This window comes from Lontra canadensis, unplaced genomic scaffold, assembly GCF_010015895.1.
Source record: "Lontra canadensis isolate GAN:19392208 unplaced genomic scaffold, GSC_riverotter_1.0 scaffold39, whole genome shotgun sequence".
Lineage (NCBI taxonomy): Eukaryota > Metazoa > Chordata > Mammalia > Carnivora > Mustelidae > Lontra > Lontra canadensis.
Window position 1 is genome coordinate 13,087,017 of NW_022631033.1, and position 14,337 is coordinate 13,101,353.

Sequence of the window (14,337 nt, forward strand, 5' to 3'; positions counted from 1 at the left end):
ATGTTCAGGTTTTCCTCCGAGCTCCCTCTTTTAGCCCCCCTGCCTACCCGATTGTTAACTAATTTGGGCTGTTAAGGAGGCAAGTGTTACCTACCAGAAGGTGCGAGCAGATAGATGTAGCTTACAGCCCTCCTCCGGCCACAGTGGGGGTAATCCTTTCCCCCTGCCTCGGCCTTTATTGGGCTGCTGTCTTGAGCCCCCTGGTTTCCTGCTAACTTCGTATCCGGTCCTCGCCACAAGTCCGGTTCTGGATCCACGTTGTGAATCACCGCGGTGCCTTCGGTAGCAATTATTAAGCACCTGCTGCTTCACGCCCGGCCATATGCATATTTATACCAATACCTACTGCCGTTTGACTCGGACCCCTGCAGATAGGCGGGAGCCATGTGATCATCCCCGAGTCTTGGATTGTTCCAAAGAAGTAATCACTTCACGGAAATAGGAAGCAAATTCATTTCAGAATGCTTTTGATAAAAACCCGTTGGAAGGTTTTGTCCCTAATTACAAATGGCCGCGGGTATCCAAGTGGCACTATTTCGTGGTGGACACGGAAATCCTTGTGATTCAGGCTTACGAAGATGCTCCTTCCTTAGAAGTCAGCAGATTCATGACCCCGTGTTTCTGATTTGAGCCAACAAGTCTCCTATTCAGTTTCTGGGTTTGCCCTCCCCTGGAACTTTACAGATCTTCTCTTGAAGAAAATGTGAATTCCTTGGGCCATTCATTCTAACTCGGCTTTCTCTGCCTACACACCTACTTGGGGTGTTCCCTTCCCACTCTCCTCCCCAAGTTCACGATGGCGTCCCCACCTCCTGTCCTCACTGGCACACAGGTGACCTTCCCCACCGAGTTCAGGATGAATGCCATCGGAGCAATGGCTTCCATTAGACTCGAGTTTTGAGTAATAAACCAGATTATAATTATGACATACAGTGGTTGAGTTCTCTGTCTTCTAAGAATTTGAGATTTTCAGTCTGTGGGGATGGATGTTAATATCACAGTAACAGATAAAGGGAGCAAGCTCCGAAAGGTATTTGTATTTTACATACAGCATAACATGGGGTGGGGCAGTTAAGGTATGTAGCGGGACTTGAAGTTAATTCTTAAAATGCAGTTTTGTGTAGGGCCTCATAAATTGAGATTATATCATCATTGAAATTTCTGTTGGGTGTTCAAGGATGGGTATTCTATTCAAACAGTGACAAATTTAGCTTAAGAAGGTGAAAGCGTTTGGATTGTCCCATAAAATATGCATTAGGTCTCAAAGGGGAAAAAGTTACATACATTTCTATTGTTGTATGATCTTCTTATCATTTTGCAAACACAGCAAAAAGGGGAACTCCAGATAAGGCGGTGGGGACATTAATTCCGCAAGCATCAAGTAAGAAATATTTGCCCAGTTTGTAGTTTTGTGTTCTGCCCTGCCCTTGGAGGAACGTCACTCCGTGCCTGAGAAGGGATAATCCATCCAAACTCACAACAACCAAGGAAAATATTTAAAAAGAGTTATAGGTTATTTTATTTCTGTCTATTGAATGTATATTGATTCTTCTATCCATTTCCCAAACTCAGTTTTGGGCACTGCTATTACAGAAGAAATGGGTGGGTGTTCTCCTTTTCAGAAAGCCTTGTATGTCAAAAGAAAGGGCAGAAAGGAAATGAGAAACAAGCATTGCTCCAATGTTTCTTACAGAACTTCACTTCTTTACAATTAATGAGGAAGGATAGTTAAAAGCCAGCTTCTCTGAGAGAAACTAGTAGGTTAAAATTTTAATTATTGAATAAGAACTATTAAAGAGCAAATTAAAAAAAAACATGTATTTCCTTTTTTTTTTTAAAGGAGACAGGCTCTCATTCTTCTTTACTCTATTTTTTAAATTAAGAAAATGATCATGCAAAGTAAAATTTCAAATCTATAAAATAGAAAATCACTAATTTCCTTCACTTGCAGTCCCTCGAAATGATCATCACAACAGTTTTCTTGCCTTCCTCACCTTCACTCACGCTCAAAACCATAAACACATAATGTGTTGGTTCTCTCTCTTAGTTTCCAAAAATGGAATCAGACTGTACACACCATTCTGCAACTTGTGTGTGCGTATGGGTTTTTTTCTTTCTTTTTTTTTTTTTTTTTTTGCTTAAAATATATATAATAGGCTTCCCTCCAGATCCAAAGATATAGGTCCAGACTCACTGTTGATGCCACATAATGTTTCATCGAATGGGCTACATATAATGTATTCAGCCATTCCCTTCTGGTAAGCATTCCAGTTATTTTAATTTTTGCAACAGTGCCATGGGAATCGTTATTGGTCCATGTATGTTTGAGAGCAGGTGATTTTGGTCTCAAAGGTGGACTCTCTGAGCTAAAGAGCGGTTTTCATTTTGATAGAAAACCATTTTCAAAGACTAAATCCGCATAATAGAAAGCAAAGAAAAAATAGTCTCATAAAATGATAATAATTCACAGAGCAGACCCCCAGAATCAACTACTATTTGAAGGGAACAACTGTTCTTAGTTTGTCCCTCAAATTTCAATACCACTGACCTACATCGCAGTTCCCCATTGCAAACTTGCAGCGTAATACAAGAATCTACCGATAATAACAGGTCCTGGGGAGGATATGTGGAAATAGGACTCCCCCATACACTGGGACGGAAACGTAAAATGGTGCAGCCATTGTGGAAAATAGCCTGGCAGGGTTTCCAAAGATAACACCTAGAGCTACCCTATGACTCAGCGATGCATCTCACAAAGACATATATGGACAAAAACTTGTACACGAATATCCCTAACAGCATTTCATAATAACCAAAAAGTAGAAACAACTCAAACACCCATTAACTGATGAGTGGATATGTAACTGAACCCAAGTCCATGTGCCTGATGGGCAGCAAAGCCAGCCACAGAGACATCGGGTGTGTAGCAAGCAAACTGTCCATTACAGAGGCAGCCGTAGGAGGAGATGGGACGGCAAGCTCAACTCTGCTTCCCCGGGGCAGGACAAAACAGGTTTTTTATAATCACAGTGGTTGAGATTACATCTACATTGATGAAAAAGAGCTGCGGGGAAGCTTCGGGTTATCCCTGAGGAAAGATACAGATGTAACATAGATGTAACACACACCCGTGTTCATTTTGGGATGGAGACTTAACATCAGAATGAGGCAGAATTCAGCCCCTGAAGTCCAGAGGTTATCTTGGGGCTGTGGGCACGATCTGAGAGCCATGTGGAGTCAGACCTGCTAAGTTTTTCCCTTTTCTAGATATATTCCATCTCAATGCATACTATTTGACCCTAAAAATGAAATACTAATATATACTACAGTAGGAATGGACCTTGAAAGCATTATGCTAAGTGAAGGAAACCAGTCACAGACATCCACACACTGTAGAGTCTCTTTTATTTGAAATGTTCAGAATAGACAAATCTGTAATACAGAGAGTCGATCGGTGGTTGCCTAGGGCTAGGGCAAGGACGAGTGGGTAAGGGGGACGATGGGAGGTGACTGATAATGGGTACACGGTTTCTTTGGGGGATGATAAACTTGTCCTAAAGTTGTGGCTATAATTACACACTGTAAGACATATACTAAAAGCAATTGACTTGCACCTTTTATTTTATTTTATTTTTTAAGATTTTATTTATTTATTTGACAGAGAGAGATCACAAGTAGGCAGAGAGGCAGGCAGAGAGAGAGGAGGAAGTAGGCTCCCTGCTGAGCAGAGAGCCCAATGCAGGGCCCGATCCCAGGACCCTGGGATCATGACCTGAGCCAAAGGCAGAGGCTTTAACCCACTGAGCCACCCAGGCACCCGACTTGCCCCTTTCAAATGGACACAATATATGGTTTATGAGTTATGTCTCAATAAAGCTGTTAGGGAAGAAAAAAAAAAAAAAAAAAAAAACAAGGGAGAGAGAGAGAAGCAAAATCTGGAGAATTCTAGACTCTGGACGGGAAGAGAATCCCGTTGAGTTCAGAGCTGGACCACCCAAAAGTAAGGTCTGTTTCTTTTTCACTCACCCAGAGATAGTGGATGTCTTGCTTCCTGGAGAACATCCCTTGGCCTTGAGCTTTGAAAAATCCTTCCCGGCTCTGACCGGGTTATAGATGCGGTGTGAGAAAAAGGCCAAGCAGCTAAACCATTTATTTCCATCCCTTTCTTTTCCTGAGGGGGTAACTTTGCTCGGTGCCAACCTTAACCTGAAACATTTGTTCTTATCTGGTCCTGCCCACTTGGTCACAGACCTTCCCTCCCTTTTTGAAAGTGTGAATTTTTTTTTTTTTTAATGATACAACCTGCCTATGTTGTGTTGATTCAGTTTTTTTCATAGATTTTCAAATTTATGAGAGTCGTAAAACTCAAATGCCTAATCCAATCCAAGCTAACCTTGCCTTGTAATCACAATGACTCTTGTGCTTAGGTATACTTTATTCTGGCAATTTATTGTTTGGGTAATGCTTCAAATTGTAGTGGGAAACTCTGGGTTGGCCCTACTGCCAAGGTTACCAAAATTCAATGTATAGGAGATAAATACTTACTTCACCAGTTTCAACTCAATAGAATTAATGTAAAGATTCTAAAAGGCCAAGAAGGAAATTAAGAACCAGTTAGAACCAGTGCAAAGAACACAATCCGGAGGAACCCTGGAAAATAAGAATAAATGTATCCTTATTTCTTGTGTTTCTTGAAGCCAAAGCAAGATGGTCAAGTTTTTAGGTAGTTCCAGAAGCATCTTTTCTGCCTTTCTCTTTGCACATTTCTACATTGCCCTAAAGCCCTCCCGAGGAGGGCTCACCCAGCCCAGCCCTCCCACCTCCATGATATCTCTACCAGCTGTCTCTCTTCCCCGAGTCAGAAACCTTTCTTCTCTCTATCCTCCCTGTTTGTCGAAACTGCATTTGTTTTCCATAAGTATGGCCCGTCTTGCTAACACTGATTGTGGGAAATAACGCGCTAGAACTAATTTATTCTCATTTGATCGCTAGATCTCCCCAGGGGTGTTTGCCTTAAAACAAGGGATCCCACAAGCAAGAATCCTTACAACCAAAGAGGGGAATTGACAATAATAGGGCCGATGCTCTGAGGCAGGTCTGGGCTAGAGATATTTTTGAATAAAGGAAAAGGAAAAGTCAATGTTGGTGGCGAAGCGGTGTTCTAAAATTGTTTGGAAATGATCCTCTGCTCATGGTCAAATTGTACATTTCTCTATGATTGTTAATTACATTTGTCCAGGTGTCTATTTTGTAAGCCATTCTCCTTAGCCTTGCTTTATGGCAATCACATTTACAGAAAGGATCTCTTAAAACAAGTCACCAGAGCCCTGAAGGATGAAAAAATAGAAGAGTAAAGTGACTTGAGCAGAGCTAGTGAGTGGAGGTCAGGTTTAATGTTCTTTCCTCGAGGAAATGAAAGCCAACTTTCAATCCAGAAAAGCGGTCTAACAGGCGCTCCTCTGCTTCTACCTGTTTTCCAGCTTGCATTTCAGAAAGAGCCTATGAGAGTTTGAATTATTGGGAGACATTGATTTCAGAGCGTCAGATGTTGAAGGAGTTCAGGATACACATATGGGTTCACAGGGACGGTACCTTGGATATATTTATGTGTGAAGTGAACCGTGTTTACATACCTGGATAACAGATACTGAAGACAGCTTTCTGCTGTCCCTCACCTCATAGATTTTTGCATCAAGATATTAACAGTGTAAAAGTCGATAATGTGGAAGATATTTTCCATTGCATTTCAGAGATTAGAAAGGAGTTTTTAAGTGCTTTTAACCTCCTTTTTATTTTTATTCTCCAATGGGCACCTCACAAAGTAAAGGAAAGATGCAGAGGGTCTTATCATCCCTTTTTGCCCCTTAACAATTATTTAGTATTCTTGTTTTGAAAAGTCACCATGTTTAATGGTGCTATGTAACTGTTTTAGACCCCTCTCCACCCTCTCCCCATTTAAAGTGCGATGTATAAGAAACAGTGGGTAAGTTCTTCCGCCACTGTTCCATTAACTGTCCATGACATTGACCTTTTCTGGATTTACTTTTGTGAGTACAAGCTACACTAATTATTTAAAAACTACTGATAATACTATGCCTTAATTCATCAAACTTGCCCACTTTTTCACTCTTCCATGGGTTCTTTTTTCCTTTTTTTTTTTTCTGACATATTTTTTGGTTCAGATACTTATTCAAATCTCTCTGATAAGCAGTTTGATTTGTAGCTAATTGTAGCAACTGATTTTCATTATTTATGAGTGTCCTTGTCAGAACCCATTTGGAAGTCTGACCAAGATAAAGCTGATTCCAACTTCTGATACGACCACAGCAATAAAGCAATTAACCACACTAGTTAAAATGTGCTGGGACCTGAAGGCTACTGATATCTTTACAACCAAATACATACAATATCGTGCATTATATTGGACTCATTTCTTAAAAGATTTCACGTTATTGTATTATCACAAATAATTTATGATACCCTCTTTTGAAAAAAAAATATGATGTATGTTACATCTCACATCAGCCAATTAACTTTAAAATGTTCATAGATTGAAGAGATAGAAGTAGGGAAATGAAAACAGTGAGTGATATAAATGCTTCATATTCTTAAAAGGTTGGTATTATACGGCAGCATCTGAATCAGTCTTTGTGAACTGTTGTTCTTTCTATGTACTTTAATTCTGGTTGGTACCTAAAACTCAGACTCCATCATGCCAACAAAAGACAAGAAAGGAAGAGCCATATATATCTGCATTAGGCAAGCAAATATATTTCTCTCTCTTCTCATCCATAGTATGATAAAATATATGTGAAATTTCAAGAATAAACACACAATTGGCAAAATCGTTAATCAGAGGAGTCATTTTCGAGTGTCACCTAATTTAAATACTTTGACTTGAAGTTATTGCCTTGCCATGAGTTTTATTAAGCTCCAATGTATTTGTACAGGCCTGTAGGGTTCACAGACATTTATTTTTCAGGGAACTTGATTTTATCATTAATTTTTAAATACATATTACTCCAGCTTTATCTTTAGAGTGCATTTTATTTGCAAAAAATTGGTTTACTCTGATCAATACAGATGTTTCCAGGTGTTTATTAAAGCAAAATGTCTAGAAAGTCAGATGTCTGCAGATTTTCAAGATATTACACTCCAAAACGTAGTGAGTGTATGCACATGCACAGGATATATGTTTATGCTCAGAGCTAACTTAAGGGAGCAAGATATAATAAAGACTTCCCAAGCCCCTGTTTCTACTTACCAAGTAACTTACTCTCTTTTCTCTACCGAAGCAGTGACATCTAGGTGGGAAAAAAAACATTGTTTAGGACTAGAGCCAAGACCCAGGAAATAACTGACAATTTCCATTGCTTCACGAGTGGCTGAACGAAATTCTATCCTTGATAACCAGTCCTTTCTCTGGATTGAGTTGTCATGGTCCACGTTCCTTGGCTCGCCCCTCTCTCTCAAGGTCCTTATGGGCTTAAGTGGTCGACAGAAGAGCTCTCAGTGGGGGTATGTGGGAGATCAGCCGAGGAGCCCCTCTCTCAGCCTCCCTTCACTGTGCCCCCTTGACCATATGCCACGCGAGGCTGATATCAACCCCTGGGGCCCGTAACTGGTAAACCGAAATGCTTGAGTGTTCATTTTAGGGAGATTTCTTTAAAAAAAAAATGAAACATATACTCACTAGTTGTTATCTTTTTTTCCCCCTAATTAGGACAGAATTTTACCCTAAGGCAGTTAGGAGTTTGTGAACCAGCAACTCGAAGAGGACTGGCATTTTGTGCGGAAATGGGGCTTCCTCACAGAGGTTACTCTATCAGTGCAGGGTCAGATGCTGATACGGAAAATGAAGCAGTGATGTCCCCAGAGCATGCCATGAGACTTTGGGGCAGGGGGGTCAAATCGGGCCGCAGCTCCTGCCTGTCAAGTCGGTCCAACTCAGCCCTCACCCTGACAGACACGGAGCACGAGAACAAGTCCGACAGTGAGAGTGGTAAGTGCCATGTTTTTTGCTCTATCGTATTGACCTTCACTACTTTTGTCTGTTTTCGTTGACCGCAGGCGCCTGCTTCTCTTCTTTCTTCTCTCCTCCCCTTCTTCCTTCTCTTTCTTTCTTTCTTCTTCCTCTCTTTTCCTTTTTGATGCACTAGAACTCAAGAAATGTCCTTGAATTGTGCATTTATTTTTTTCCCGGAAAAAAATCAATGTTCGACATCAGATTGTTAAATTATGCAAGCGGTCTATGATGTGTTAGCTATAGTTTTGAAAAACAGTTTGATTATGTACAGAAAAAAAATTAAAAAGATTAGCTTTGACTTATCTGACTGATCTGGGACCACGTCACCTCGTATCCTCTGTGAAGTGGCCAAGCCCATGGTGGAAAAGTTTACCCCAGAGCCAGCTGGTAATCAAAGGTGTCTTTATAGATGTGTCCTGAAGATAGCCCAGAGAAGCTGCAGAATCTTAGAATGGATGAAGGAGCACACAGAACAGTTTATTAACAGGGCTCAAGTGATGGAAGAACAAATTTGATCATGCTTTAAACTCACTAGTCGATGAGAGTCAATGAAAGTTTGGTAAAGAGGGCGAGTATGGTTTTGATGCACTTTGGGGACTGAAATATTATGCCATTAAGTCTACGCCCAAGAATCAGATTTTAGGCTATCTAAATAGCAACTTTACATACTGTAAGAAAGGTATCTTTATGAATTATTGGGACTTTTTTCTTACAGCTAATGCAGGTTCATAAAAACAGGTCATTTATATGCAATAATAGATTTCAAAGGAAAGTTCATTTTTAGTCAATATTGCTTCTAAGAAACATTGGAGCATCAGTGCCAACATACCAGACAACGAAAGGACATTTCTCCTTCAACATTTAATATTAACATTGCACTTGTGACTTCAATCTAGTTATTGATGCTCTGTGTATATGAAGCCTCAAGAAGCAAGGAGAAAATTAAAATGGAAGATTTGCACGACATTTGAAAAGAAAGATGGTTGTTTCCCCGACGGGATTTCATTTGTGTTATTTATTGAGCAACTCTGTCGACTTGGCTTTGCAATAGGAAAGCAGGTCCATTCAGCCTTCAGTTTTAGTGAAGTCATAGTATAAAGTGGTACCTATTGCTTCCCATTGCGACTGTCCTTTCTAGTCATGAAAAAAGTCTAGTTTAAACCAACTAAAACAGTGTCTTCTCTTACGTTAGAATACTTTAGTGCATTAAACCAGAATCAAGGTCAATTAATAATACACACTCGATATGTTTATTTTGGAAGTGTCCATTCTAGCTGGACGCTGGCTTCTTTCCAACCCCACACAGGAAACAAGGACAGTTCTCTCGGACAAAATGAGTCTTCAGATGAGGCCACCAGCATTTCCCTGAGCTAATCCAGTCACCTCAGTAAAACCTGTATTTATATCAGTTTTCATTGTGGATTCAGAAGTTACTAACCTTAAATGCATAAGATTTGGTGTCAACCTTGTTTCCCATCTATCCAAACCTTCAGGTACAATGGTTGTATTCAAATGTAGTGCTCGGTATTTGATTTCCCTAAAATACGTGATAAAATTTATGGTAGTTATAGAAAAGAGTAGAAGGCAGCAAGAGAAGGCATTCGGTTCTGATTCTCGACATCATATCCATACCCATATCCATTACATATTTTCTCACACCAGGTCAACTTGTTCTTTCTACCCACAACCTTTGTAGCAGCTCTTACTTCTCCCTAAAAACAAATATATTCTGTTATCGTATCTGTAGTGGTAAAATGAAGGTAATGATTTTTAAGATTCTATATCTGTTAAAGCTATCCCACAGTGAATGCCCCAAAACAGGCCATTTTTTTTTTCTTTTAGGGAAATCTAAAACTTACCAAATTGTCAACTTCAAGGTAATGGTATAAAATAACTAACTGGTAGAAAGGAGGATAGGAAGTCTGAGTTTCTCCCACCATTGGCCCTCACCATTTGCATGGATTATGATTACCTAGAGGAGGAACTGCTTCCCGCAGGATTGCCTAGACCTTGTTCATAGAGAGATGTCAAGGCAAGAAAAGTGCGCTCTTTCCTTTCTCCAGGTGATGATTATGCAGCAGAATGAAGAGAGACAGGAAGAGGGTGTCAAGGGCCCTGCCTTGAAATTCAGAACATTTGATAGCATTTGTTGAGAGTAAACAGGTCAGCCAAGTTAAGAGTATAATGTGTCAAAAACAATGTTTGTTGAGCTGGGCAAGTGATGACTTAAACTTGTGTTTACTCTTTTCCCCAAGGTTTGGCTGTGGTTGTTTCTTAAAAAAAACATTTTGATGGTCCAGGAACTCCCAATGAGGTCAGCCAAGGGAAGAAAACAAAAGAGGAAATAAAATAGATATGGATATGGCCTCTTAATGAACATTGGCTATCGCATGGATTTAGGATGTATGACTGTAGGAATATTTCAGATTAGTTTATTTGTTCTAAATTTTCAGTGATTAGTCAGAATGAGCAAGATTCCATTGATAGTAATAATTGCATTAAGAGGTGGAAAGGTATAATTTTCTGAAATCTTTAGCAGACTTACTGAATTGTAGAGTGAAACAAGAGCATTGAGGCTTTTTTTTCTGATATAAAAACTATGGTTTTTCTTAAACTGGGTTAAAGGAAACACTAAAATTTGTAATCCTATACATGGTCTTCTAACATCTTTCAAAGCAATAACCCCAAAACTATTACTTTTTTTACTATTCCTACTTCTAGTCAAATATTTCTAATATAAAATTACTAAAATAATTCAATTCTACCCTCAATTATTTTTCATTGCTCTCTAAGTTTGAAAGACTATTGATTTCCCAGTGATATTTTCCTTTGCCTTTCATTAGTTTAATTGTCTAATATCATTCACTGTTGTACAAGCTTTGGACGCGTCCTTGGAAGTTCCGTTATATTCCTCTAGGTCGAAACAAGAAGGACGTGTGTGAAATAACTCACCAAAATGAAACTAATTTAGGAACCAGACACCGACTTGTTTTTCTCCGGTTTAGCATGGGAGTTCTCGTTGACTGTTTTCATCATTTGAAATAACTGTGAATAAGGCTGTTTTCCCCAGAAAAAGAAATGTTATTCAACATTTGTAAAATTATGCAAGCCGAGCGCCCAATGTTCTAGTTAGAACTTCAAAGAAGAGTTTAGTCACTAAAAAGGATTAGGTTTCATTTATTTATTGATAAAGAGGCCAACAGTTCAAGTTTAGAAGGCACTAGCACTGCTGTGAGGCTAATGAAATTTTGATGGCCAGAGCATCCCACAAGAGTAAAAGAACATTCAGACCATGTCACACATCTCCGTGTTAGCAGAGACTCAAAACAACTGATAAAATGTATTCTTTTGCAAAACTAACTCTTCACCAGCCGTAGGGGTTTGAAGTTACAGAGCGTTTTGAGGAACAAATGTTTCCGGTCTATTGGGTTTCGTATGGGATTCCAAATGTTAATCTTGTTCCCAGTGCAGGATCTGGGAGAAGTCCCTTCGGGACACCATGCTTGCTGTGGTGGCCGTCATCCTTCTTGGTCAGCTGCGGTGCACCAGGGCAGAGAGCGGAGGGGCAGTGGTTTGTGGCCACGTAGGAAGTGGAAGTTCTGTTGAGCTGTTGTGAGGTTATGAAAATAACCACGATGAGCTGCCCTAATCAAAGGTAGAATTACCAGTATGCCCGGGATCGCTTTGAGCGTCTTTCCTGTCTCTGATGTATCGTTAAAAGATCCCTGGCTGTATTTCCGCTCTGCAGCTCTGCGAGTCATCTGATCTGAATTCCAACTGTCTATTTAAATGTCAGAAACAAAGGATTTTTTTTTTCAAGACATCAACCTTTAAGCTTTAAAAATGTTTGTGCATTGTTTCCCAGAAGAAGCCAAACATATTAACATTCTTTGTCACCCAGCGGTGTGGTATCGTGAAAGGTGCCTGGATTTAGAATCAGCCCGCTCAGGATTTAGGTCTTTTCATTTAGCCTCTGAGGCTGTTGGCTACTGAAACACCCAGTGCTCGAGTTCCCAAGTTTTCCATTCTCATTGCTGCTTTGTCGGATGGACAGCAGCCCCAGTGGTGTGATGCTCCCCTGCTGGGGGTCCTCATCTGGCCCCCCTCTCCCTGTCTCCACAATCTTATGCCCCTTGGAAAGCCATGACCTTTGAAGTTGGACAGACCAGGAGGAGCAGCCACTCCCCTTCTGCCTCATTGTGATTGCAGACCTCGAAAGCACCTGCTAAAGGCAGTAGACGAGAACATGTTGTAGGGGGGCAGATCTCCTGGGTTTGATTTGGTCCCATCACCTCCTGTGTGACCTTGGGCAAGTTACTTAACCTTCCTGTGCTGCAGTTTCCACAAGGTAAAGTAGAGAAAAGAGTAAATAGAATACAGTCCTTATAAGGTCATTGTGAGGACTGAATGAGTTCAGATCTATAATGTGCTTAGAACAGTGCCTGGAACCTAGTAACTTCCAAAGAAGTATGTGCTCTTCTCATCATCTGTAAAAAGTGGGAAATCACATCTCCTCTATAAGTGGCAATGAAGATGAAGTTAGGTAAACAATATCAAGTACTGACATAGTTTTGGCCCACAGCACGTCTCTCCTCCTTCTCACCGCCCCCCCACCTCACTCCTTTTTACTCTCCCTCTGTCTGTGTTGGTTTTATTTGTGTGGCAAGATGAGAGGGAGCTAGTGATCTCCAGAAAAGGCACTGATAATTTGCATAGTCTGGAATTTCTGTCACTATTTATTGACTCTTTTATTTTTCTCCCAAACCCCACATCCTTTTTAATTTACTGTAATTAAATGAATGTACATTGAATGGTGCTGATAATTAGTCTGATGGTTGTAGACTTCAAAGACTTCGGCATGCTCCTTCCCCTTCTGGCCAAAGGAATTTTCAAAAGTAGTTTTTCCCTCAAAGGCATGTTACTTAGACAGCCAGTCAATTAAGAGGCAATTTAACTGATGCTCATCAGTTCACGCGATAAAATAAATCATTCCTGGAAGACTTTATTTCTCATCTGAGGTCTTAGCAATATACCTGTTGTAGGACCCCGCTAATGCCACACTAATTGTGCAGGATACTACAGTATTAAGGGCCAATTTGACAGACAAAGAGGGTCTAACAGTAAAGGGCAATATTTTTAGGTGTGATAGATACTCGGTTTGTACAGCTAACACATTTCAAGGAACCGATTCACTTGTCCTTTGAAATACTGTTTTCGAAGTCTGCTTTTGGTATAGATAAAGTCTAAAAGTTGAGTTATTATTCTTTAAAAGGAAAAAGATAAACTTCCTTTTTTTTTTTTTTAAAGATACACTTCTTAAACCAATTTGACGAACTGTTGCAGGGATAATGTTTAAACCAATCTTTCAGCAGAAAACTTTTCACTGTTTTGCAATCCAAGTTGTCATTTCAGGCCAAATATATTCTCTTAAAGAGCGGGTGACACACTCTCTGCTTTTTCTGTGAGACTGCTTTAGGCAAGAGAGGTGTGGCTCTTCTATTACTGATTAAATTCTGGAGTAGTTTGGGAGAAACTCTTGAATGACATTGGAGTATCCCATTACGTCATGTAATTGTGATGCTTCCAGCAATGCCTCAGATACCATTTCTCGCCTGGTTCTTTTCACAAAGGGGCTCTTTGAGTTTTCTGAAGATCATTTGAAGAGAGGTGTATGATTTTGCCTACCTTAACTCCATGACTTCAACTTTATCCATGAGCTTTTCAGCTTACTTTGGAAATTGACTGTACGAATTAAGGGAGGGGGCACCTGGGTGACTTAGTTGTTAAGCATCTGCCTTTGGCTCAGGTCATGATCCTGGGGTCCTGGGATCGAGGCCCACTCCCGGCTCCGCATTGTGCTCCCTGCTTGGTGGGAAGCCTGCTTCTCCCTCTGCCTGCCTCTCTCCCTGCTTGTGTGCCCTCTCTTGCTGTGTCTCTGTCAAATAAATAAGTAAAATCTTAAAAAAAAAAAAAAAAAAAAGAATTAAGAAGGAATTCCATTGCTGCAAGAAATAAATGATGTCTCAGTGTTATTCTGATTTTATGAGATTCTATTACACATACTAAACCCTAACTTGTATATAAATTCCATTATGGGCTCTCTTCTGGCATGTAATGGTCACTTTTGGCATGCTCTGTTGTTATAAATTATATTTTATGTTTTAGGTGCTCTGGGATGCCAGAAACAGCAAAAGTAAGACATTGTATGCTTGCTAAATCGAGCTCAGAATTAGAGTGCTGCTTTGCAGAATACAGTCAAATAGCTTCTAATATATACAAATAATTATGTTGCCTTGTGTGTACATTTATGG

General features: G+C 40.1%; 1 protein-coding gene across 5 annotated transcripts in view; it reads left to right on the plus strand.

The window, feature by feature from the left end:
• TENM3 (teneurin transmembrane protein 3) overlaps window positions 1–14,337 on the plus strand; it is a 592,885-nt gene that overhangs the window by 171,402 nt on the left and 407,146 nt on the right. For 4 of the 5 annotated variants that reach the window (XM_032869853.1, XM_032869854.1, XM_032869855.1 and 1 more), the window contains exon 3: window positions 7,724–8,002. In XM_032869853.1, coding sequence (XP_032725744.1) covers window positions 7,724–8,002 — 279 coding nt within the window. The remainder of the gene's footprint in view (window positions 1–7,723; window positions 8,003–14,337) is intronic. The other variant, XM_032869858.1, reaches the window with a different exon arrangement.